At 46.2% G+C, this 26,665-nt stretch overlaps 1 protein-coding gene across 6 annotated transcripts in view; it reads right to left on the minus strand.

Annotated features, from left to right (window-relative positions):
• The window catches only part of TOX2 (TOX high mobility group box family member 2), a 144,526-nt gene that overhangs the window by 49,638 nt on the left and 68,223 nt on the right, over positions 1 to 26,665 (minus strand). For all 6 annotated transcript variants that reach the window (XM_034641484.1, XM_034641483.1, XM_034641486.1 and 3 more), the window contains one exon: positions 3,208 to 3,453. In XM_034641484.1, coding sequence (XP_034497375.1) covers positions 3,208 to 3,453 — 246 coding nt within the window. The remainder of the gene's footprint in view (positions 1 to 3,207; positions 3,454 to 26,665) is intronic.

A 26,665-nucleotide genomic window follows, 5' to 3' on the forward strand; every position in this document is an offset into this window, starting at 1 on the left:
GAGAAAAGCAGAGGAGACTGCAACGGACAGAGAGAGGGCCACGTGAGGTCGGACCGAGGTGGCCGCAAGCTAGGAGGGCCAGCCACCTCTAGAAGCTAGAAGCAGCAAGGGAGGGATTCTCCCCAGAGCTTCCAGAAAAAACTCACCCTTCCTGACACCTTGATGTGGGCCCAGCCATACGGATTTCAACCTCTAGCCTCCAGAGCTGTGAGAGAACCAACTTCTGGTTGTTTTAAGCTACCACATTTGCGACAATTGGTTCGAGCAGCCCCAGGAAGCCAATACAGTCACCTGCCTGCTCCGAGCCTCCGTTTCCCATTGGAATGAGAGCCGCCTCACTCGGTTCTTGGGAGCAATGTGTAAACAGTTTGTAAAGCCCCCTGCACTGTGCTGGACACCTAGCAGGTGGTGACGCAAAGTCTAGCCCCACTCTCAGGATGCATGTCCACGCACGCACAGACACACACCTGCCGCCTACTGCTTGGACAAACTTGAAAACCTTGTCTCTAAGGGTGCATCATTTCTCTTTGCCAGAGAGGCCCAACGGATGCACATGTGTTTACTGAGTTTCCCATCTGGTCCAGTAGCCCTCCCCTGGATAAAACAGTTTGGCTCCTCTTTCATTACAAAACAAGGGAATATAAAGCTCAGTGAGCCCTTGGCACTGATTAATGGAAGAATTAAAGCTATCTGAATTTGTGAAGCGTCTTTAACATGAGCTAGTTTTAAAGAAATCTGGAAAATGACTGCAAAGTGCCTATTTGGACCAAACCCAACCAAAACATATCCTAGGAGGAGTGATCAGAAGGTCATTTTGGACATACAGACGACATTCTCTGTAATTATTAGAGCTGTTATAACCAGGTGGCCTTAAAAGGTACAGGGGGTATCTGCAATCTGTTCCTTTAGGTAAGTGAGACTCATGGGGAAAATGTCCCCATTTGGTTACAGTGGGAATTCACTTTTATTACTAATAATCACAATAATAAAGATTCCCTGGTTGGTTACTCTCTGCCAGGCATTTTTCTAAGACTTTGCACACATTATCTCAAATACACTTCACTGTGGTCTTGAGGTAGGTACTGTTAGGATCCCAGCACAAGGGAATGAAACTCCAGAGGTGGACTCAGTACCTAAGGCAGGTCTGTGGGACTCCAGAGCCTGCACACTGTCTCTCTTGCCCAATGGCACCCAGGACCGCAGCCATACTGACCCTTGCATTCCCAGCCCTCCGTAGGGCACATGCCAGAGGGGTCTGCTGGCTTCTCCTTGCTTGTGGTACCATAACTCCCCAACAGGGACAGTCTGGAGTAGTGACATTTTGTGAGCAAGGAGCTGGGCAGGCGGCTAAGGCACGACATTCTAACAAAGTGGAATTAAAACCATATGGCTCCAGAATCTTCAGGTCTCTCAGAGAAGAGGAAGCTGAGGGCCTGCATTATTGATGGGCCCCAAAGAAAAGTATTCCTCAAGAAATGGAGTATCCGTTTCTACTGAGCACTTCAGTCCGACCCGGAACATTATAAAACGTGGAGCTTGAGTTGACTGCCTCCCTCTCCCCTCCGTCCCTCCCTCCTTTTATTTCTCACCTAGATTCAAAGGAGGAAAAACTGTGATGTAGCTTACAAAAATACATATAGGATACCCTTTTTTTCTTAAGCAAGGAGATTTGGTGGTAATAAGAGTAAATAATAAATAAAACACTGTCAAGATTGTTACGGTATACACTGTGTGTCCGAAGGTCCCAGGCCTCTGCTAGAATTGGGCCGCGCACATGGCTATGACCTCTGAGCATCCTCGGCAGAGATCTGCATGATCCACCCAACACCATGTGATTTTGGTAGGAAATCAACTATGTGGTCCCTCCTTCCCTGCCACAGGTGAGTCTGTGACCCAAGCTGACAAAATCGAAGACTGCTTCCTCCTGGACACAGTGGTTGTTGGTCCAGCGTGTTCCACCATGGTCCTCCCTGGAAGACCCAAACTGTCACTTGCCAGGGATGTCAGGGAAGATGTTGGCTGCCAGAAGCCATCATGCCTGCTCTGTGGAAATGGGCACGGGGTAGGGCCCTAATGACACTACTGGGGTTTCTGGATCCAGCCATACCTGAAACCCTTGTCCACCCCTGGGTATTTCAGTCTTTTTTGCTTAAGCTAGTTGGAGTTTGGTTCCTGTCACTTAGGAATGAACTTAAGAGTTGTGACTAATATATAATATTATATACAAACAAATATAACCATAGTTATTCAGGAGAAGTTCTAGAATTCCCTTAAGGGACTTTTTCTATTATACAAAAAATGCTCTACTGGTTTTCTATAGCTCTTGATTGTTCAAATCAGCCATTATGCTAAGAAATCATATATCTCCTTAGCATGGGATTCAGGAACCTTATGATCCAGGTGCTGCTAGCTCTTCCACCTCCCTCTCTCTCTCTGGCTCCAAGTTCATTCTCTCCTGCCCTATAAAGAGAATGACATGCTGGGGACATGCTGCCCCCAATATGATATGAGCCCTCCTGCCTCTTGCTGTTGTACATGCTGTTCCCCCAACCTGGAAGGTCCTTTCCTGTCCTAGTCTGCCTGCTGATTTTCTAATTATCCTGAAAACTTTAACTCAGCAATCACCCTTCTCCCTGACAGCTTCAACAAGAAACAAGATACAATATTTTAAAAATATTATGATTCTATTTATATGAAATGTCCAGAATAGGCAAATATCTAGAGACAGAAAGTAGATTAGTGGTTACCTAGGGCTGCAGGTTGTGGGGGGTTGAGAATGAGGACTAAAGGGTGTAGGATTTCTTTTTGGGGTGAAGCAAATGTTCCAAAATGGACTGTGTTGATAGTCATATAACCCCATAAAATCTATTGAGTTGTACACTTTAAATGGGTGAACTGTACGTGTAAGAATTATATCTCAATAAAGCCATTATAAAATAAAAATAGATGAGATTGTACTATTAGAAATAACAACGAAGCAAATAATAACAAGATACTATAAACAGAGCTCCAGAAGTCAATCGTGTGAAGACATAAATTACCGTCCATGCCCACCCCTCATATTCTGCAGACCCCATGCAAACATCCAAGCCCATGCCCTGCACATAAGTAGAGGGTCCTCATCAAAACATTGGCATTCTGCTCCCCTCTCAACCTCCTTCCCTGCTATAACCAGTGGACCCATTGGGGGGGGTGACAGGGACTCACCGTGGGCAGCTGGCCCGATAGCAGGTGGCTGTCCTGGGCCAGCATGTTGGACACCATGATGGCTGGGAGGTCCATGGCCTGGTAGGAGTAGGCAGGGAGAAGTCCGTTGGGTGTGAGGCCGTGGCACAGCGAGTGGTAGCCAGCTTCGTGGTCCCCCAGGTGCAGGAGGGATGGCTCAGGGAGGTTGGGAGGTGTTATCGGGGGGATCTCATAGTCTTCGTTGCTCTCACTCTGGCTGTTGTAGGTCTAAAACATCAAAAGGGCACATTGTTGGGGGTCATGATGTCCTAAAACTGTAGAACACATTTCATAGCAACACAATGGTAACAACTTCTTGACAAAGGAAAGAAGGGATAATTCCTCTAGAAGGCAGACAGTCAAGATGGCCCTATGACTTGGTCATATTCCTGCCACATCTCCAAATCGGTGCTCCCTTCCAATAGAGGGTCTGTATACAAAAACCTGCCCCCCTGGAGAGTGGGACCAGCTCTTGTTCCCATCTTCATTTTCCCATCAGATCTGGACACTGCAGCCCATCATGAGTCCATCTTCCCACACCCACCCATTTTACAGATGGGAGAATCCAGGTCCAAAAGGAAAGTGGCCCATCCCAGTCTAGTCAAAGAGTTGGGAATGGAGCTGATTCCCCGCCTGGTGGTCTTCCAGGGCAGTTGGACACGTTTCCCTTGGGTGCCCTGAACACCAGCCCAACTGGGTCCTCTCTTGGTCTTTCTCATCTTGGTAAGTGGTACAAAGACTCCCCCAGAAGCGCAAGCTAGGACCCACAGTGGACACCTTCCTCTCCAATCCTCGTTTGTTCCTTCCCCCCCTCACTGCACTGATCAGGAAGCTCCAGTACAATGCTGGGTAGAAATGGTGAGAGTGCACAGCCTTGCTTTCTTCCTTACCTTAAATATCTCAATGTTTTACCACTAAGTACAATGTCGGTCATAGGTTCTTACAGGTGTTCTGGAACAGCATGAGGCCGTGGCTAGTTTGTCAAGAAGGTGTTTATTTTTCTTTCAGTTGTGTGTGGTTTGTTATTGTTGTTTTACTTTTATTGGACTCTTTTTCCCTGTATCTACCGAAAGCTCAAGTGACTTTGCTCCTTTAATTCAGTTAACTGGTAAATTACTTCACTTGGTTTTTCTAACGTTAAAACAGCCTTACATTTCTGGAATAAACCCTACTTGGTCATGATGTATTATGGTTTTTATGCCTTGCTGGATTTTGACTGCTGATATTTTGTTCACAATTTTTGCATCTAGTTCATGAGTGAGACTGGCCTGTAATTTCCCTCTTTCCTTCTGCCCTTGCTGGTTTTAGACATAGAAGTGATGTCAGCCTCAGGGATAATTCCCGTTTTTTATACTCTGAAAGAGATCAGGCCTCAGAGAAAAGACACGTGAGGACTGGAAGATGAACAGGAGAAAACAGGAAAGAGAAGTTAGGAGACACAGAAGACAAAGTGAGGGTGTCTAAAGGATATCTGTTTGATCAGCATTCTGGAAGGAGAAGAGTGAGAGAATAGGGCAGAGAAGTAATTGAAGGGATAATGGTTGGGAATATTCCAGAACTGAAGAAAGACACCAGAGGTACTGGTGAATACAATGGTAAATTTTAGAACAATCATAATACATATCATGGAAAAGGGAGGGGGGAATCGTACAAAACCATGGTAGCATATGGGAAATAACATCTTCTAACATCCTTGTTCCCTTTGATAAGTTAAGTATGTTTGCTAGAATAGCTCAGGTAATTGAAGCCCAACACAATACTGGTTCCTGGTATGACAGCTCCCAGTAAATATTTGTTGGTTGAGGCTACTGAGTGGTAAGGGTGAGTAGGACATGAGTAGTGCTATAGTGAGACCAAGTAGCACACAGTATCTAAACACCTGCTTGATGTCAAAACTCTTCTCCTCGGGCACCATGTCTGAGCTCACCACAATTCCTCAGGGAAGAGCCCTGTATATCCACAGAAACATGTTCTGAGAGGGTAAACACCTTGCCACACTCCTGCGCATCCCTTGGACCCAGAGCCCAACCCACCTCTTGCTCACTGGCTCCCTCTGCAGGGCTATTGTGGGGTTATTTCACAGGTAGGCAACATGCAGTTCAGGAAAAAGTGACCTTGCTGGTGGCGAAGGACATTCTCAACAATCAGGAATAGGACCTCGTCTTCTGACCCCAAGATCTGGCTCCTTCCTATTACATGAAATTTCTTTCAAGATCTGGACCAGGATTCAGGAGACTTGGGGTAGGAAAACCTTGCATAGATTTGGGGACTGACCCCTGCTTCATTGCTCTCTATATATACTCCAAAGTTATATTCTTTTATTGCATGATCATTGCCCCCCTCTCGACTCAATTTCTCCATTTGCATAAAGGGAGTGGAAGATAGAATCATCTCAACCATCTCAAGCTCCATGGCTAAGAATATTAGCTACTCTTAATCAATATTTGTGGGATTTGATTCTAATTCAATGGGAGACTCATGGCTGGTGCCTGAGATTAACAGAATGGCCAGGAGAGGGGACCCAAGGAAGATTCAGTCCCTCCTGATCAAGCTCAGTACTTAGGTGGAGACCATGGCCTGGTAGGTCTCAGGTCTGCGGAAAACAATTTCCTTAAGCTTTTTTTTTTTTAAATCAAGGAATATAGGGGTGCCTGGGTGACTCAGTCGTTAAGCATCTGCCTTCAGCCCAGGGCGTGATCCCAGGGTCCTGGGATCGAGCCCCGCATTGGGCTCCCTGCTCTGCTGGGAGCCTGCTTCTTCCTCTCCCACTCCCCCTGCTTGTGTTTCCTCTCTTGCTGGCTGTGTCTCTCTCTGTCAAATAAATAAAAAATCTTTAAAAAAATAAAATAAAATCAAGGAATATAAAATCTAACATTTATTGAACGTATAGCATATGTCAGGTGCAAGCACTTTACAAACATTTAATCAATTCATTCTTACAATAACCCTATGAAGGAGGTTCTGTTATTTTATGCCCATTCTATAGATAGAGAAACTAAGACACAGAGGGGGGAATTTATTTGCCCGAAGTCACATAATTAGAAAGAAGCCTCACTCCAGTTACCTCCCTCCTCCTCCAATTCACACTGTCTCCAAAGGAAGACAAGTCTGTGTCTATAACACAGATCCTGGGAATCTGGGTCCTCATAATCCTTCGAGTAGGGGCCAAGTCACTGCCAAATTGAAGGCTTGGGGACCAAGAAACAGGCTTTGGTCCAGCCTTGATATCGATGAGCTTGGCAAAGTAACACCTCCCTCTAAATTGTGAAGATCAAAAGCACATTTTCTTACACAGGACCCCAAACCAACCCTCTTCCTTACCATTTCTTACCTAGAATTATAACCATCATGACTCCTGACCACCCATAATGCAGGGTGCTTTATATGGGCACTATCTCTGGTTCTGGTTTTTTGTTCCATAATTTCCTAGGCGTGTGACACAGAACTGGAACATGTCCCTAATACCCCAGGCATGTCTATAATGACCTCCTATGTCTCCCTAATTACAAATACATGTCTAATATGATCTGGGATGTCTCTGTAATTCCCCAAGTGTGTTCACCCTGGTGTGGGTTATCTCCCGAATTCTCCAGGTGAGTCTACCTTGACATGGATGTCTCCTGGGTTCCCCTGCTGAACGATTTTTTTTCCAGCTTTAGGAAGATATAATTAACATATAATTAATCTCTAATTCTTAAAAGAATCCTGTATTTATCCCCAGTTGACAGGTCAGAAAATCAAGATCTAGAGGCTTCAGCCAGGTTACAACACTAGGAGGGAACTGGGTCGGATCCACCCCTTTCTCCTATGACACAGCAAGGTCTTCAAGGAGTCTCCGGGCACCAGTCCTCCATGTTGAGCCTCTGTGGCTCCCCACTGTCCTGGGGATAAAGTCCACAGTCTCAAACAGTGCCCTGTCGTCCTCACATGGCTGCCCCCCATGACCCCTCTAGCCACAATGCCCTTGCCTGCCTCCATGCCCTCACCCAGGCTGTTCCCCCTGTGGGAATGCTGTGCTCACCACACGTCCTCCCTTCATCTGGCTCATTCCTACTCATCCCTCGGCAACAGGTTGGTTTAGAGGGCCTCTCCGATAACTCTCTAGAGTGGGTCAGAGCCCATTACATACCCCTGGGTGGCTCCGCATTCCCCCTGGAAGCGCTCATTGAGTGGTTAACGAACTGCTTGCATAATTGTTTAATGTTTACTGTGAGTTCTGCCAGGACAGCCCTTGTTGGTCCTGTTTCCCAGAACCTGGCACAAAGTAAGAGCTCAAAAATAATGAATTGAATGGATGAATGCGCCAGGCCCCAGGGCAGACGCAATGAGCACACATCTCACTCAGCGTTCCTGACGGCCCTGGACATGGATGATATTTGTCCCTGTGGCACAGGAGTGCCATGTGCGGTCAAGCGCCGGAGGGCCTGGCTTTGAATCCTGGCTCCACCGCACACTAGGTATGTGACTTCGGGCACACTCCTTAACCTCTCTGTGCCTCAGTTTCCTCATCTGTGAGAAGAAGGAAATAACAGCAGGTGCTACAGGGTGGCTGTGAAGAGTAACTGGATCAATCCATGGGCACTGCTCAGGACACGGCCTGGTGCAGAGTCAGCCACCTCGGTGGCGGCTGTCATTGTTACCACTGTTGCTCTTGCTCAGAGTTTCGGAGACGTAAGGAACTTCCCCAAGAACACACAGCAAGTAGATAGCAGCTCATGCACTTGGTCCCCTCATTGGGAGCGTTCTGAACTCCTCACATCCCAACCCTGCGTGCCTTGGGGGTGATGTCTGTCTTGAGCCTGACTACCTGGATGGGCTGGGGGCTGACTGGCTATAGTGGGACTCAGCCACCGGCATCATATCATCCCAGAAAGCAGGGTCCCAGGAAGCCTCCCCCAGCTCCCCTGCCCATCCCGCAGCACAACTCTCCTCCTCACATTCTCCCTCTGCAGCCTCTTGTTCGTGCCCCCCCAGTATCACACACACCTGCAATTATTTTTGATTCTTTACTTTTTACTTGTGTCCCCCGGCCCCCAGCCCCCGATCCCAGGCTCCACGAGGGCAGGGGTAAGACTGGCCCGTCCCCAGTGCCTAGCACAGTGCCTGGCACACAGAGGTGCTCAGTTAGAACGTGGTGAATGCACACAGAAGATGGGGACTGTGCCAGACTCTAGGTTTAGCGCTCACCTAGGTGTATCTGTATCTGTCCCTCCCGACAGACTGTAAGCCCTTCAGTCATCTGCAGCTCGTGCCTCTCCACCACCACCTCCCTGCCCGCCAGACCCCGCCCCCCAGCTCCCAGAGCAGGTGCTGGCACACGAGGCTAAATGACTACACAAGTCCATTCCTTTCATTTAAAAACCCAAACCTCAACACATTGGAACCAGCCCAACCAACCAGAAGCCTTTTGCAAAAATAAGCATCTGTTGTATCAAAATATTGGAATAACACAATTATGACAATTCATTTAAAGAGGCGATTAGCACCCTTAAAAATAACTAAACATGCAAACACTACATGCCTCCCTCGAACGCAATCAAATCCTGAATATGTGACACCGGAATACCGCCCCGTTCTGCTGCTGCTGCTTACGGAGACCACCTGCGCCGGCCGCCCGAGCAGCTTTCGCACATGCTTGCTCCGTCAAGACCACGTCAGTTCTGCAAGAGCTCATAGGCCTATTCGCTCCGTTTTGCAGGTGAGGAAGATGAAGCTGAGAAAGTGGGGGAGTCACATGGCTAGGAAGTCTTGGATGGGCTTCCAACCCAGGTCTTGTGACTCTGAATCGCATTTTCCCACACTGGGTCACTCTCCCTAAGAGATGGGTTTCCCCTCCTCCTCTCTTGCTTTCTCCCTCAGAATTATCCTATGAAAATGTCAGATCACATCACTCCCCTGCTCACCACCCTGGAGGGGTCCCCTTGTCACTCAGAGTAAGAACAGGGCCCTTACAATGGCCTCCTACCCCATGCTGTATGGTCTAGCGCCCCCACTTCCGTCTCCTTTACCTCCCTGCCACCTCCTGCCATTCTCCCGGTTCAGGCCATTCTGGTCATATTCGGCACGATTCTGCCTCAGAGCCGTTGCACTGCCATTCCTACTCTCTGGAACACTCTTCTCTCAAATACACAGCTCATTCCTTGGCCACTTATGTTTACTTGAATATCCCCTTCTCAATGCATTCTACCCTCACTGCTCGGTTTAAAAATCACAAACCACTGGCCATGCTCCATTTTCTGTTCATCACTCTTGCATGTTTATCACCTTCTAACGTTCTTCATATTTTATTGATTTATTACCTACCTCACCCCACTAGAAAGTCAGCTCCATGAAGGAGGAGATTATCATCTGTTTTCTTCACTGCCGTATCCCCAGTTTCTTCAACAGTAATGGGTGCTCAAAAGGTAAATGGATGAATGAATGAATGAACGAGCAGATGAGCTTCTCACCAAATGCCAGAAGCAAGAGTAGGAAGAAAATGAACAGACTGGCAGACCATGAAGATTTCCTTCTGGGAGGCTTGTCTTGGCGGGGACCCAAGGGTAGGACAGGTAGTTTGAATAGTCCAGTGTTCCTCCCGCCCCAGAAGTGGTGCATGAAAAACCATAACTGATTGTCCTTTGGGGGAAAAGTGGAAGGAGGAAGCATCGAGGCAAACGGCAGGGCCAGGATAAGGAGTTTACCAACACACCAGGAGGTAGAGCTCCCCAACCACACAGAGGTGGGTTATGAGGCTGCTAGGATCACCTTGTTCCTCAATTCCTCCATTTGTGCTTCTCGTTTCCAAATAACTAAGGAATGAAAATTCAGAGCAAAGCAGTATGGCTGGTGTAGAAGGGGCAGGCAGAAGGACAGACTGCCACGCTCCTTGTGCAACCAGGAAAGGAAGAATGCAAGGCTGATTCCAACGTGTGGCTTGCCCTTTTTGGTCAGGGAAGCCTAAGCCTTCTCCTGGAGTTTCTAGGAGGAAGGGTCTTCATTGAACATCTAAGGCAATGACTCCTTGAGACAGGGGAGTAAACAGGGGCAAAGGGGAGGTCTCTGGGCCTTGAGGAGGGGACAGAGGAGGGGACAGAGAGGAAGGAATCTAAGAGTATCCAATGAGCCAGAAGCCTGCTACAGGGATAAGCTTATACTCTTTCATTTACTACAACAAAATAAAATGACAAACGAATAAAAAATTCATCCATAGGATGTTATATATATATATATATATTTTTTTTTTAAATAATCCTTTCTGAAACAAATACTCAAAGCTCAAACCTAGAGAATGGTTTGAGAAGGGGGCGCCTGGGTGGTTCAGTCTGTTAAGCATCTGCTTTCGGCTCAGGGCATGATGTCAGGGTCCTGGGATCAAGTCCCGTGTCGGGCTCCCTGCTCCGCAGGGAGTCTGCTTGTCTCCCTCTCCCTCTGCCACTCCCCCTGCTTGTGCTCTCTTTCTCTCAAATAAATAAATAAAATCTTTTTTAAAAGATTTATTAAAAATAAATAAAAATAAACACTTCAATGGCTCTTAATACATTCACAGTGCTCTGCAACCACCCCTTCTATCTCGTTCCAGAACATTTTCATCACCTCAAAAGGAAACCTCATACCCATGAAGCAGTTTCTATTCTCCCTGGCTCCTCGACCCATGGTAACCACTAATCTGCATTCAGTCTCTGTGGATTTAACTATTCTGGATCGTTTCATAGAACTGGAACCATATAATATGTGACCTTTTGTGTCTGGCTTCTTTTGCTTAGCATGACGTTTTCAAGGCTCATCCATATTCTAGTGGTATCAGCACTTTATTGCTTCTTACGGCTCAGTAATATTCCATCGTGTGTAAATACCACAATTTGTTTATCCATTCATCCGCTGGCGGACATTCGGGCTGTTTCCATCTTTTGGCTGTTGTGAATAGTGCTGCTCTGTATGCATATATTTGTGAGAGCCCCTGTTTTCAGTTCTTTTGCATAGATAGCGAGGAGTGGAATTGCTGGATTTATGGTAATTCTGTGTCTAACTTTGAGAAACCATCGAACTATTTTTCACAGTGGTTGCACATTTTACATTCCTACTAGCAATGTATGAGGGTTTCAAATTCTTCACATTATCACCACCAACATTTATGTTCCACTACGTTTCTTTATAGCCATCCTAGGGGGGCATGAAATGGTATCTTATTGCAGTTTTGATTTGCATTCCCCTAATGACTAATGATGGTGAGCATCTTGTCATGTGTTTCTTGGCCACTTGGCATATTTTCTTTGAAGAAATGTCTATTCAAGTCTTCTGCCCATCTTTAAATTGGGTTGTCTTTCTGTTGTTGTATTAAAGAGTTCTATATATATTCTAGATACAGACCCTTATAAGATATATGACTTGAAGATATTTTTCTCCCAATCTGTAGATTGTCTTTTCACCTTTCTCATAATGTCCTTTCATGCACAGAGTGTGTAATTGTCATGAAGTCTAATTCATCTATTTTTTTCTTCTGCTGCTCATGCTTTTGATGTCATACCGAAGGATCCATAGCCAAATCCAATGTCATGAAGGGCTACCCCTATGTTTTCCTCTACGATTTTTATGGTTTCAGCTCTGAGTCTTAGGTCATGGGTCCATTTTGACTTTACTTTCGCATATGGCAGGAGGTGGAGTCTAACTCCGTTATGTTGCACATGGCTATCCAGTTGTCTCAGTACTATTTGGTAAAGAGACTATTCTGTCCCCACCGAATCGTCTTGGCACCCTTGTCAAAAATCGATTGGCTAGAGATGTAGGGGTTTACTCCTAGATTCTTTTAATTCTATTCCATTGGTCTGTATACCTATCCTTAGGACAGTACCACGCTGTTCTGACTATTGTGGCTTTATAGAAATTGGCAAATGCGTGTTGTCCAACTTTGTTCTTCTTTTGTACGATTTTTGTGTCTACTCAGGGCTCCCTGCAATTTCATATGTATTCGAGGATCAGCTATTACACTATCAGCCCAAAAAGGCTGGTAGAAATTTGATAGAGTGTACTCAATCTGTAGCTCGCTTTCATGATATTGCAATTGTACCAAAATTATGACTTCCAATCCATGAACAAAAGATGTCTTTCCCATTTATTTAGATCTTCTTTAATTTCTTTCAGCAATTTTTTGTAGTTTTCAGTGTTCAAGTCTTTCACTTGCTTGGCTAAATTTATTCCTACATATTTTCTCCTTTTGGACACTATTATATATGGAATTGTTTTTCTTGGTTTCCTTTTGGGATTGTTCATTGCATTGTATATAGGAACACAACTGCTTTTTGTGTGTAGATCTTACACTCTGAAACTTTACTGAATTCATTTATTAGCTATTTTTGTTTCTGTTTTTTAAGGGAAAGCAGAAATTCCACACTATTGGAGGAACCAAAACAAAGGAAAAGAAAATAGAATCGGATCAACCTAACAAAAATCTGAAAAGAAAAAAAGAAAATAGGAATGAACTCTGAAACTCGATAATAAAGAACCTTCATAAGATAACAGTACTAATTAAATGTTACTAATCACAATAAATAGGAATGATTTTAATCCCTTTATTAAAAGATAAAAGATTAATATTTTGGTTAAAATAAATAAATCCAGCATATGACATTTATGATAGGCATGCCCCAAATAAAATGACACAGAAGGTTAAAAATAAATCGATACAGCAGGCAAATAAAAAGCGGAAGTGGCAAAATTAATAACAAATTAGGTACAATTCAGGGCAAAAGCATTGAAGGAACTAAGAGGAATACTTCAGTTGATAAATGATAACAATCCACGCGGAAGAAACGACAGATGTAAACTTTTATGTAGACTGATGAACCACAGGAATATAAAATGTAAAAGACTGTTTAGAAGTACAAAGAAGATTCAACAAAACCATAAACACAATGACATTAACACCTCTCCATCCATAAGGTAGAAGAATTGAAAAACACAATTCACCCTCTTGATTTCTTCCGCTATTTAAAGAACACCCACTCTTTTCAAATGTCCATGGGACACTTAAAAAAACATGACCATGCACTAGCTACATAGATGATCTCAAATTTCTCAAAAGGAAGAAATGATATAGACCACACTCTACTATCTTAAGTGCATGAGCCTAGTTTTTAACAAAAAAACAAAGAAGGTAGAGGAAAAAGGAGCAGAAAAAAATGGAGGGAGGCAGGGGCTTCTAAAGCTTTGGACACTCTAAGAGCAATCTTCTAAATAACTTATGGGTTAAAGAGGCAATTACAGCTGAAATCACAGACAATGAGAACACTGCCTGACAAAACCTGCGAGAAGTGAACAATGGAAAATTTGTCACTGTTTACCTAAGTGAATTTATTGGAAGGCAAGAAAAACAAACAAAAAAATAACACTCAACTCAGGAAGCTAGACGCAGAAACAAAATAAACCAAAAGTCAGCAGAAGAAAGAGTAATAAAACAGATAATGAATTTTAGATAAATTTAAGGGACAGCTGGGCATTTTTTAAAAGGCTAACAAATGGGAAAACCACTGACAAGGAAAAAAAAAAGACAATACCCAAAAGGGAATGAAAAATATATTGATTCTTTGAAAGTCAATGCAAATTCCTTTGTAATATAGTATAAAGCTAATTTTCATATGTTTATTATTTCCAGCTTAATTATGTTGTTTAAATCTTCTAAATAACACTTAGTTTTCTTTTGTTTGATTGATGTTTGGTTTCTGAGAGAGGTAAAAAATGTCTACCATGATTGTGATTTGATCCATTTCTTGTATTTCTGTTCATTTTTGCTTCATCTGTCTCAGGGCTATGTCATTAAGTATTTACGAATGAATGATACCTTCTTGGGGAAGTATACCTTTCACAATTTGGTGGTTTCCTACTTTATCCAGTTCATGCTTCCATAAGGTTCTCAGACTGACATTTGGACTCCACTTCCAACACCCACTTACATCCAGCACTGTATAAGACAAAGGGGGAAGCTAGAGGAGTCGAGGAGCCCCACCTTCGAGCCCAGTAAGAAAGGCCCCAGAGACACAGCTGGTTGGGACTCAGGGTGCAGCACAAGACAGGCAGTGGCACCTCCCTCCTGGTGAAGCCTGGTGAGAGAGAGCTCTCAGGAGGACCCAGCTTGTGTCCCCAGAGAGGCTCAGGAGGACACTGGTGCTGATAGGTTTTGGGAAGATGGGAGGATAGCTGGAGCTGCCTGAACTGGCAGGGCCAGGAGAGATTGAGAGAATAGAAGAGAGAGACGGAGAGGATGAGAGAGAGAGAGAGACAGAGAACAATCTGCATATGTGCGGTTTGGCAAGGCAAGGATGTGTGAGCGGTCCTGGGGAGCAAGTGAAATAAGGAAGGCAGCTAGCTGAAGGCATCTAAAAGGGTCCCACCCAAGACAGTGGCCTAAGAGGGCATGGAGGTCTCGGCAGCAGGAGTTCCATCAGCAGGTGGACTAGCTGTGGAGCAGGCCGCAACAGGGGAGCTGCTATCTGAATCCCAGCTCAGTGTGCCTCATGGAAAAGAAACAGCATGTGAAAAATTTGCTAAATCAGGGGTTGTGGATGGTAGGACATCTGTTAGCAAGAGGTTCTGACCCTACTCCTTTAACCCCACCTCACCCTGCCTAACCCTAGGGTCTCCAGCAGCAGCAGAGGAAATGGGAGTAGAAGTGAGGTGACAGACCACCCTCTTCCCCACTGCTGGCCCCCCAGGCCCTGAGCTTGGAGGGAAGAGCAAGGGATGGACCTCTGCCTTCTTATAGAAATCCAGGGTGCTGACTAAATAACTCGAGGGACAGCAACAGTACCTTATGTTGACACAGGACTTCGGGGTTCCAGATGCTTCTATGTATTTCAAATATTTTTCCCAAAAAAGGCTTCCAGTTTCTTGGAATACATAATCAGGGAGTACTGGGGGGTTTTTTGATCTGCAGACAGAATATTGGCCTTGGAGTTAGTCTGACCTGGGGGAATTCCAGTCCCGCCACTTTTGCGCTGAGGGACCTCTGGCCGTTTATCCAAACTGTCTACTCCTGAGTGTCCTTATCTGGGAAACCCCACCTAGCAGCTGAGAGAATTATGCAAGGAAACAGATGTGAAAATACATGAACAGAAAATCAACGTGACCCCCTCCCCCATGCCCAGGGAGGGGGGAAAAAGACGTCAGGTGGTAAAGTACCTTTTCCACTGTACAGATGAAGAAACTGAGGTCCAAAAAGGCAAAATGACTTATCCAGAGTCCCTCAGGTAGCATTTATGGGAAGAAAGACAAGACACCCTATCCGGAGCCAACACATGCCCCTATTCGCATCCTCCCAGCACACACACATTAATCCTCATTAGCCCGGGACAGTCCAGGTTTATGCTTCTTGTCCCAGGGTAATTTTTAATACCCTCTTTTACTCTAAAATCATCCTGGCCTGGGCGGTAAATGCTATAGCCTCCTTACCACCCTCCCATTTTTGCAAGTAAAATCCACACCCTGTGAGAACATCTCAGCGAAAAGACTGATTCATTTCAGTGTCTCCTGGCTCTGTTTTCAAAACAAGGAAAATGGTACCTTATCCAAACCTGAAATCCCATCGAATGGAGCAGGGCACCCAGCACTGTAACTGATTACATGTACAGCGATTTTATGAATTCAGTGGGGAATGAAATGCAATTTTGTCAGGCTTGTCTGTGTCCATAATGACCAAGTCAAATTAATCATCTTGGATAATACCCCTGTGTCGCCCGTCCCAGAGATGTGTAATAGAATCTTTCTAATTCATGTCTCGCAGTCCATCAGAGCTGGAGTATTGCCGCACTTCTGAAAATCAGTACAATTATGCTTTCTTGTTGGGCTATCATTTTCCCCGGACTCAAAATGCTTCTTAAGAATAAATAATAAATAAACAAACAAACGAATAAAAGCTCATGCCATATATAAACAAAATGGAAATGAAAAGGCCATATAGTTAAAGTTAAATGTGGATTCTGGAGGAATGGGAGGAATGCAATATCGTCTGAAGCCTTTATTTACAGGCAGAGCTCCCAAGCCCCAGCAACAGGGGTGGAGGAGGGAGTGTGGACACACCCTGCTGGTGGTCTTGACCCTGAAAAGCCTAGATCAGAGCAGCCAGAGGCATCACAATGGGACTAGGGCCACCACAGTCACATTAGCTGTGAGTTTTGTTTACTAAGACTATACCTGGGAACAAACATGATGATTATCCCCATGTGTATTTGCTTGGGAAATTCTCTGTCACTCTAAGGTTCAGGTAGTTTTCTAAACTGATACACCTGGGGTTCGGGCAGTGTTTCTGGAAAAATGAGCCATGAGTGGTAGAGTTCCCTTCCCCTTTAGAAGGAAACAATCCCAGCAAGTAGCAAAGCTGAGGATAACTTGGGGCCACAGCATTTCAGTGAGAGGGGGTGGCCTGAGCACCGGGCACCACCCCATTTTACAGATAAGGAAGTCCACTTTTCCAATAAGTGCCAAAGTTTTGCTTATTTTAATAACATATTTCTTGTAATCACATATCCAACTGCCTCTTTGACACCTTCCCTTGGGTATCCTAGAGAAGAGGTCAGCAAACTTTTCTGCAAAGGTACAGATAATAAATCTTTTTGGCTGGTGGGTCATACGGTTTCAGTCACTATTCAACTCTGTTGCTGTAGCATGGAAGTAGCCACAGACAGCATTTAAATGAACAAATACAGCTGTGTTCCAATAAAACTTTTATTTACAAGCAAGTGGAAGACCAGCTGTGGCTGATGGGCCATGGTTTGCTGAGCCCTGTCCTAGAGGTGGTTTTTCTTCCCAGACTTCTCCCATCTAACACACAATATCCGTGACTTAAAAAAAAAATTCACATTGCCTCTTCCCTTCACCAGAATGTAAATTCTGCTGTTTGGTCACTGATTATCCCAAGACCAAGAAAAGTGCCTTGCCCACCGTAGGCCCTCAATAAACATTTGCTGAATGAAACAATACATGAATGAATGAGAATCAGGGGACTGGACTACTGTTTTCACGCTTGTATTCCTAGCACCTAGAACATTGCCTGACACAAGGTAGCTACTCAGTAAATATTGTTTTAAATGAATGAATTGTGAATGAATTTACTGATGGCCTGCAATTTACTGAAGAGGGCTGGGCTCTTCAGCACCTTCCCCATAAGCTCTAAGAGGTTAGCAAACGTCTGAAGTGGCTTTCCTCTTAGAAATGCTTCTCAGAATGAAATAATTTCACCTCACCCATGAAGGTCTCCCGGTTCCCTGTTCTCATCTTAGAAATCATCTTCCTGTGAAGGCACTAGAGCCCCAGTTCTGCCCCAGATAGGCTGTGTGACCTTGGGAAAGTCACTGCCCCATTTTAGCCATGAGTTACACCACATGTGAAAAGAGGGGGTCGGACCAAGGGATTTTTAAACCCAAATTTAATCCATGTTTGTGACACTGGTTTGCAGGTACACAGGCGGACGTGAGGCAGCACTAATTTTGAAAGCATTTAAAAATGATGAGTAGGCTCTCCAGTTGTTTCCGCGTTAAAATAGCTTCTGGGGAAAAATCTGTCTATTTGCAGTCTTTTTTCTTTTCTATCTGTACCTTTTGAAAACTATAGAGGTGACATCATCTAAAAATGTGCCAAGCCAGCTGCCTGGGTATGAAGGCGCCCAAGTCCGCAGAGGCTGGTCTTTGTGAGTGCTCTGAGGTCCTGTGACATACAGCTAAGTAGGCAAGTCCCCCAGTCCATGCTGCTCCAGGGACACTGCCCTGCTCAGACTTCTTCCTTCCAAGGCTCACTGCCTTCAGAGTGGGGTCCTAGTGTTTGTCTGGCACGTGACACCTCCTGGACCAGATCCTGCAACATCACCTGACACCAGGCACAGTGAGCCCACTGCACCTCCCCACGAACCCAAACAACGCATACTGTGGTACCACCAGGACCCTGGATGTGCTAGCCCCTCTTCTTGGGCCACTGTCCCCCCAGGTGACACCTGTTCATGCTCAGGATCACCACAACACCCTTGTGCCTTCCTTCCCAGGTGGTGGTACCAAGGACTAGGCCAGCACTCTAAGTCTACTCTGAGCAGAATGGAGCAAAGCCTCCTCCTATAGCCTAGACCCCAAGCTCCTGTTAATATGCCCCAAAGCCCCAATAGGGAACTGCAACCCAGAGCTCATCCACTCCCCTAAGGCTTATTGAGTGACCTCTGGGAGTCAAGTTCGTGCAGTCCTGCTTCTCTGCACTTTTGTTCAAATAACAATAATAACAGCAATAATTTATATAGGGCTTACAATGTGCTAAATGCATCCCTGTTCTATGGACTTTTCGTACATGAATTTATTAGCCTTTACAATAACTCTATGAGGCAGGTGCTATTATTATATCCATTTCACAGAGGAAGAAACAGAAGCACTGAGATGTGAAATTCAATGGAAGTCATGCAGCTAGGAAGGGATAGAGCCTGGTCCCAACTTGGAAGTCACGCTCAAGAGATGAATCCCAATAACCACCCATGAGCTTGGAAGCAAATCTCCCTTCAGTCGAGCCTTCAGATGAGGCTACAGCACTGTTCACTACACAGGACTCCAGCCTCGTGAGAGGTCTTCAGCAGAGGCACCCAGTTAAGCCAAACCTGGGTGTCTGACCCTCAGGAGCTACAAGATGATTAACATGTATTGTTTTTACATTTAAAAGTTTAGCTCATGTTTCATTCCCCCTTCTGAATACCCCCCCTTTCTTTATCCCTTTCTTCCCCTACCAATCATCCTAGTTCTTATGAAACATGAGAAACTATGGACTATGAGAAACAAACTGGGGGCCTCAGAGGGGAGGGGGGTGGGGGAATGGGATAGACTGGTGATGGGTAGTAAGGAGAGCACATATTGCATGGTGCACTGGGTGTTATACACAACTAATGAATCATCGAGCTTTACATCGGAAGCCAGGGATGTACTGTATGGTGACTAAGATAATATAATAAAAAATCATTAAAAAAATTAAAAAAATAAAAATAAAATAAAAGTTTAGTTCATGAATTGGTACCATGTGATTCTGCACCTTTATAAATAGCAGGGACTGGGTGCCCTCACGAGCAATGCTGAGCCCCCCTGTTGATTCTGTCTCCACAGGCAGCTCCTGGCTGCCCCCTCTCCTGTTCTCTGATTGCTCCTCTCTGGTGGTGCCCAGGGTGGGCATGCACCTGTGCTCCACCCACCTTATGAACCCCGATTCCTCTTAATACTTGGCGAAGACAGTGTACCTCAGGCCATGCTTCTCAATCTGCAATGTCCACACAAACCACCTGCAGAACTTGTTAAAGTTTAGGAGGTTGGGGTGGGACTTGAGACGCTGCATTTCCAACAAACTCCAGGTGAGGCCACTGGTCTGTGGGTCACCCTGTGGACAGCAAAATCTTAGGCATTAAAAGCATAGACTTGGACCCAGACAGACCATGGTTCAAATTCCAATTCTGTCACATCCCAGCTAGGAGTCCTTAACCTCTGAGAGGTGGAAAGACCTACCCAAGGTCACATAATAGTTACCTGGAGCCCCAAACAGAACCCTGTGCTCTGACTTCCAGCCCAGAGTCTTAATACTGCAGCTAAATCCAGCCTCCTGAGCTGTGGGCCTGGACATGTCTGTCTGGGTGTGTGTGTGCATATCCCTATACGTGTCTACACATATGAATGGATGTGTCTGCAGACATGCACCAGTGTGTGGGTCAATGCGTCTAAACATCAGCATATGTGCCAGTGGGTTTGTGAGAACTGTCCCTTCGTTCATTCCCTCCCTCACTCCCTCAGCTCCTACTCTGGACCAGGTCCCGGCTCCCAGGACACCAACACTCTAGGAGACAGGCAGCCATCAAACAAATAAACACAAAAATCTAATTTGTGTGTGTGTGTGTGTGTGTTTCATTCGTAGCAGTCGCAGGAACTGGATGCTATCATTACCTCCATTTCACGGAGGAAACTGAGGCACCGGGAGGTTAAGTGGCTTGCTTAGAGTCACAAAGTGATGCTTACCGTGTGAAAAGGCGTATGTCAGCGAGCGTGCCTACACGAGCGCGACATGCACGTTTGTATTTGTGCGTGACCGTGTCTGTATACAAGTACGTGTGTATCTGTGCACGTGTCCAGACATCTTCAAATATTCCACAAACAAGATTTCCTGGCGCCACAACACAGCATCACAAAAACACACACATGCACACGCACTTTCTTTTTTCAGGTGTTCATATTTTCAAACATTTCCTAAAGCTCTGTCCACAGAGAAACAGGAGCGAAGGTCAGGGCCCGCAGAGCTGAGCCGATCCAGGGAAGCCCATACCACCTGTTTCCCTGTGGCGAGCCACGGCTGGAGCAATTTCACAGTTCATCATCTGTTATGAGGTGAAAATAGTCCTTCCCCTCCCAGCAGGTTAAATAAATTGCCCAGGCTATGAAGGGCTAGTCTGCCCACACCCCTACTGGGAGCGCACTACACAAGACATGTGGCTAGGTCCCCTTCCCCATCTTGCCACATCTCTAAAAATGGAGACATCTGTGCAAATACCTTGAAATTTTTTTTTTACTGCAGCATAGGGTAACCCACAGAAAGTGCACAAGTCATAAGTATACAGCTCAAGGATGAATCCTCACAGAGCAAACAGACTTATGGAAACAGCACCTAAATAAAGGGAGAAAACCATACCAGCACCTCCGAAGCCCCTCAGGACCCCTCACGCCCCACGCCCCAACCAGGGCAACCACGATTCAGACTTTCTATCGCCATAGATTAGTGTTGCCTGCTCATGTGCTTTAAGTAAATGGCATCATCCAGAATGTTCTGTTTGGGGGCCTGGCTTCTGCCCCTCACCCTGGGGTTTGTGAGATTCATCTGTTTTACCCAGTGCAGTGACACCTGGCTCCTTCTCATTGCTGCGTACTATTCCACGGTGTCGGAATTTCCTGCCATTGTTCATCGGTCTACGGTGGACCGGCATTTGGATTGTTACCAGTTTCATGTGTTTATGAAAATGGCCACTATGAACATTCTTACAGGTGTCTTTTGGTGAACAGATGAATGTGTTTCTGTTCAGTGAACACCTAGGAGCTGGATGATGGGGTCACACAGCTTTAGACGCTGAGAAATGGTTTTCCAAAACAGCCGTGCCAATTTACATGACAACATACAAGGACCCTGGTTCCTCCACATTCTGGCTAATTCAGTATTTTCTGTCTTTCCCATTTTCTGCATTTGGTGGCACAGGGGGAGAATTTAATAAATTTCAAAATGCCTCCTCATCCCTTCTGCCATCTGGCTCGTGCTGCTATCTCTGGCGATTGTTCACGAAGGCCAGCAGCAAACTTAGCACTGCCCCACATGTACGTATCACACAGACGCCACCTCTAGCCACAAGCCACCCATTTCTGAGGGCCGTCCCCGCCCGGTAAACAGCCAAAACTAGCCCAGATCAGCTTCCAAGGCCTCTGCTATTACATAGAACTCTAAGGTTTTCTCCAGGGGACTTCCATGAGACAATCCCACCTCATGAAGCAAAGCCAGACTTCAGCAAGGCCCTCCTTCCCCATCTCCAAAGCCAGCAGTTGTTCATACGGCCCACCTCCCCGTTCTTGCCCAGCCTGGCCCAGCTCCCCTCGAGGCCATGCTCCCCAGCCCCCCCAGGCTCCTGTGAGCCACCCCCCCTAATGGCTCAGTGGCCCTGGGTGGTTGTTCAGACTGTGCCACCAGGCAAATGGGTGTATCTCGGGGGCCCCCGGTGCTGGCCTGTGGTGAGATTTCTGTTTGTTTACCTGAAGCGCAAACCTTATCCTAATCATTGTATCCCAGTCCTACGTAACAAGCATTCACAGAATGGAGATACCAAACATTCTCCTAGCTCCTTCACTGTTTTGCTTTTCTTCTTCGAATTGTAAATTCTAAAAACAACAACAACAACAACAAAAATTTTACCAAGCTCCTATCATAACCAGCCCTGGCTGGCTACCTTGTATCCACTTAACTAGTCCTCTCAACTAGCCTACATCCACTTAACTAGTCTAACTACACTAAACTACTTAACGAAGTTATACCCACTTCTGGCTTTCTTAACCTGCCAGGAAGGTAATAATAGTCCCATTTGACAGAGGTAGAAAGCGCAGCCAAGAGGTGGTGAGTAATTCGGTCAAGATCGTACAGCAAAAACAAGGCAGAAGTAGGGGTCCCACGGACCACAGACCTGCCGTTCACTCCTAACCCAACTGGTCGCTTGTGCTCTACACTCTCCCGGGAGCTGGCAGGACGAAGGATGTCAGGCCTAGAAAGGGCAACCAGCTCATGCCTGGACTTTTGCTCCCCAATAGAGCCACGGGCTTTGAGTATCTGAGAGACAGAGAAATGGGCTGTCTGGACCCCATGAAGGCCTTTTATTTTATTTATTTATTTTTTAAGATTTTATTTATTTATGTGACAGAGAGACAGCCAGCGAGAGAGGGAACAAGCAGGGGAGTGGGAGAGGAAGAAGCAGGCTCCCAGCGGAGGAGCCCGATGGGGGACTCGATCCCAGAACGCCGGGATCACGCCGACGCTTAACGACTGCGCTACCCAGGCGCCCCCCCCCATGAAGGCCTTTTAATGTTAGTGTGAATGAAGGAGGCCTGACCGCCCCTGCTGTTCCTGGGAGCACTGGGCTGGAGGTCGGTCTAGTGGAGGGGGCTGGGAAGGCTTCACACAGCTTCAGCGAGCTGGCAATTGGGAGGAGGCATTTTCTACTTTTTGTTATTTGAGGGGGAACATATCTTGGCACATTTTAAAAACAAGATAGTCTCAATATCATCTTTTCAATTTCAACCCTTCACATAATTTGATTTGCATCAGATAAAATAGCTGACCAGCAGGACGCAGGGGTGGCTCAGTCAGTTAAGCGTCCAGCTGTTGGTTTCGGCTCAGATAGTGATCTCAGGGTCGTGAGACTGAGCCCCGCAACCAGCTCCACACTCAGCAGGGACTCTACTTATGACTTTCTCTCCCTCTCCTTCTGCCCCACCCCCAGACTGTATGTACTCTCATTCTCTCTCAAATAAATAAATCTTAAAAACAAAAAACAACCCAAAGACCATAATTTGAGGCCAGGTCTGTCTTCTCATGTCATTACCCTTATTACCCAACCACTGACATCTCTTTATTGTCACCAGTGGTGGGCTGGAACCTCACTCAGAACCACTGACCTCCATCTCTAAGGCCCCCTCAGTGCTGGGGCGACTCAGCTATGTGAGGGAGGTGAGTCTCTGGCATGTTGGACAGACCACTGTCCCTCCTAGAGACTCAGGCAGGGCGTGGAGGAAACCAACCCCTTGGCCACAGACTATAACCTAGAAGGTCTCTCAGAGACACCAATTCAGCCCCCATTCACAGATGCAGAAACAAAAAACAAAAAAGTACAGGGTTCAGAGAAGGCAAATGAACTACCCAAGGGTACACAGTGAAAGAGGCTGAAGAGGGCCAGACCCAGGCTCCCAACCCTCCAGAAGCTAAGGACCCAGCACATTCTGGAAAGGTCCCACATCTGGCTTCATTTCTACTTCTTTTTTTTTTTTTTTTTAAGATTTTATTTATTTATTTGACAGAGATAGAGACAGCCAGCAAGAGAGGGAACACAAGCAGGGGGAGTGGGAGAGGAAAGAGCAGGCTCATAGCAGAAGACCCTGATGTGGGGCTTGATCCCACAACGCCGGGATCATGCCCTGAGCCGAAGGCAGACGTTTTAACCGCTGTGCCACCCAGGCGCCCCTCATTTCTACTTCTTGATGCTAGCTTTCATGTAGCAGTGAACAAATGTGTTAAAGCAGACGGCTCTCCCACACTCCCCAGCAAAGACCCAGGCCCTGGCGGAGTTCAAAGTGGCTGAAAGTGGGAGAGGGGTGCTGTTTTAAAGAAAATCCTGCAATGACATTTCCAACCCACTGCTGTTCCCTCCCCCAACCCATAAACTTCCTGCATCATCATCATTGTTTCCATCCCCTTTAGAGAGAGGGAACGTTTCCAGGGATTCAATTTCTCTCATAATAGTTGGAAGGAAACAAAACTACATGCTGTAAACATTTACCGCATTGTATGGAAAAGATCTTTACTCCAGGGGAGGTGGAGTAAACACAGACCAAGATCCCCCACCCCCAAATCCATCCCCTAATGCCTCCATGCTTGCACCCTTGAACATTTAATCATCTCACAGCCAGGAACATAGAGCTTTAAAGTGAATGTATTTTTAGCCGCTGGAATGCAAAATGAAGATCTGTGAGGTGTAAGTACCAGCTCCTTCTCAGCAGTTTTCTCTCAATGAAAACAAGAGAGGCTCGTCCATTTTTCTAAGCACGTGTGTAGGACTGATGAGGGAAAGCTCATTAGTTCCGTCTGACATATACTCAATTCTCTCCATACACATAGGATGGGTTTTTTTTTCCCTCCTTGCATTTTATTCTCCAGCTGCGAAATGATATTAAATTTCATCAGATTTGAACAAAATCTATGGTCTTGAAACAGTTTCCTTCAAGGCCCCCTCATATTTATTCAGAATTCATGAATCATGTTCGGATAACACAACCATAATTATTTTTAAAGTGTAATGTTTGTGGCTTTAATAGGAAATGCTTGCAAAAGGCCTTTTCTCTTTGATTGTTTGTAATCTTAGCAGTAATCACTGCCATTCCCTTCTCCACACCACGGCCAGCGAAACACAATTTCATTTTAATATGAATCGCGAGCTCTTCACCCAGGTTTTAATTAAAGCAATAAAAGCCGTGTCGTCCCTGCCCTTTACTACGATGTACACAGACTCAGAGGCCAGAGTTACTAAGCCCAGAATCTTAGATTGCAGCAAGGACAGGAGGGCCTCCTGCCTCCCCATGCATTTACTGCTTGTGCATTTATTCCCAATGTATTGTTTGTTTGTTTGTTTGTTTGTTTGTTTCATAATGACTCAACCACCTCTCTGTCTCTCTGCTCTGCAGTTTTCTCGTCTGTAAGATGGGACAGCAGCAGGACTTACCTGATAGAGTTCATGGGAAACATTAAGTTCCAGTGCCTGATCCCGGGAAGTGCACTGTGGACGTTCACTATCATCAGTATTTGGGCTGGGAAAACTCAACAGACCATCTCCCCTCCTAATTCACATGAGGAATAGGCTGGGATAGATACCAACCCAGGTGAAGGAAATGGAGCAGACAGAACCTGGAACTCGAAGCTCTGGGCGTTTCCCTACTCCGGGCATCCTACACGGTCCCTTGCTGGAAGGAGGCTGCACCCTTAAGGCATGAGGACAGTGCCCAGGAAGTGCAGGTGTGACTCTGACCAGCTCTGGCCTTCTGGGTTCCTGGTTATACCATCCACACAGCCTAGGACTGTGCCTGATCCAATGGTAAGAAAAATGGACCAGGCATCCCTGAGGATCTATGAAGGAAGGTCGCTGCACATTCACAATGCTGTGCAGAACCCACAGCAAGAATCTGCTTAACTGCAAGTCCTTGCACACCTATGTGTGCCCGGTGTGCTGTGAGGCACTGCGGGGCCTCATAGTGTAGTATGGGAATCTTGGCCTTTATGAGATCACTCCAGTCCAGCTCACATTCTGCTGCTCCATTAGCAAGGGACACAAAAGGAGCAGTGCGCAGGCAGGGCCCACACAGGATCCTGCTCACGGCCAGCAATGCTCATAGTTGGTGGTGCTGACCATGATCTGGAGGCCCTAGGGTTCCCCAAGGAGCACCTCAAATGTGAGCCCCCTGAACCTTTTCCCTCGCAAATAGCCCCTAGTCCCACTGTGATTCCTACTCTAAGAAGAAAAAAATTCCATTTCCCCAGAGCTCCTTGGAACACGCCTTCCATTCCCTTCCTGTCTCCTCTGTGGATGAGCTGCCCGTTCCCCACTGTTTACGTATTTCAGGTCGGAAGGCAGGCTTGACATCCTCCTGCTTCTCCGCTGCCCCACCTGGACCACTGTCCGTCTTTCCTACAAATCCCACTGCACCATACTCAGCTCCATCAGCATGCGGCACCGCATGCTGCCCACACACCTCCTGCTTGTCCCCCTACACCTCCATGTTCCCAGCCTTCGGCTCTGGGCTCTGGCTTCCCATCCACCCCACCTCAGCATCATTCTGGGTCCCTACAGCTCAGCCACCATGCTGATGCTGGGCTCTGCAGCACTCAGTGTCAGCTGCCCACTCCCCAGATGCACCCAGGATCCCATGCTCACGGCTCCTTCTCGCAGAATCACCACCCACTTCTCACTCATGACTAAGATGTCCTCACTGCCCAGCACCCCACCTGGGGACTCTCAGAGCCTGGTCCCCCTCTCTTCTCTCCTTACCCAGCTTAGCTTTCCCTGGTTCTTCGTTTCAGATGAATTCAACTTTTTGAATTCAGTCTCTTTTGCCCAAAAAAGCTTGAGTGTCCTTCTGGTACACCTGCGCAAATCCTCACCCTGGATTCAACTGTC

The sequence above is a fragment of the Ailuropoda melanoleuca genome, chromosome 13 (assembly GCF_002007445.2).
Source record: "Ailuropoda melanoleuca isolate Jingjing chromosome 13, ASM200744v2, whole genome shotgun sequence".
Lineage (NCBI taxonomy): Eukaryota > Metazoa > Chordata > Mammalia > Carnivora > Ursidae > Ailuropoda > Ailuropoda melanoleuca.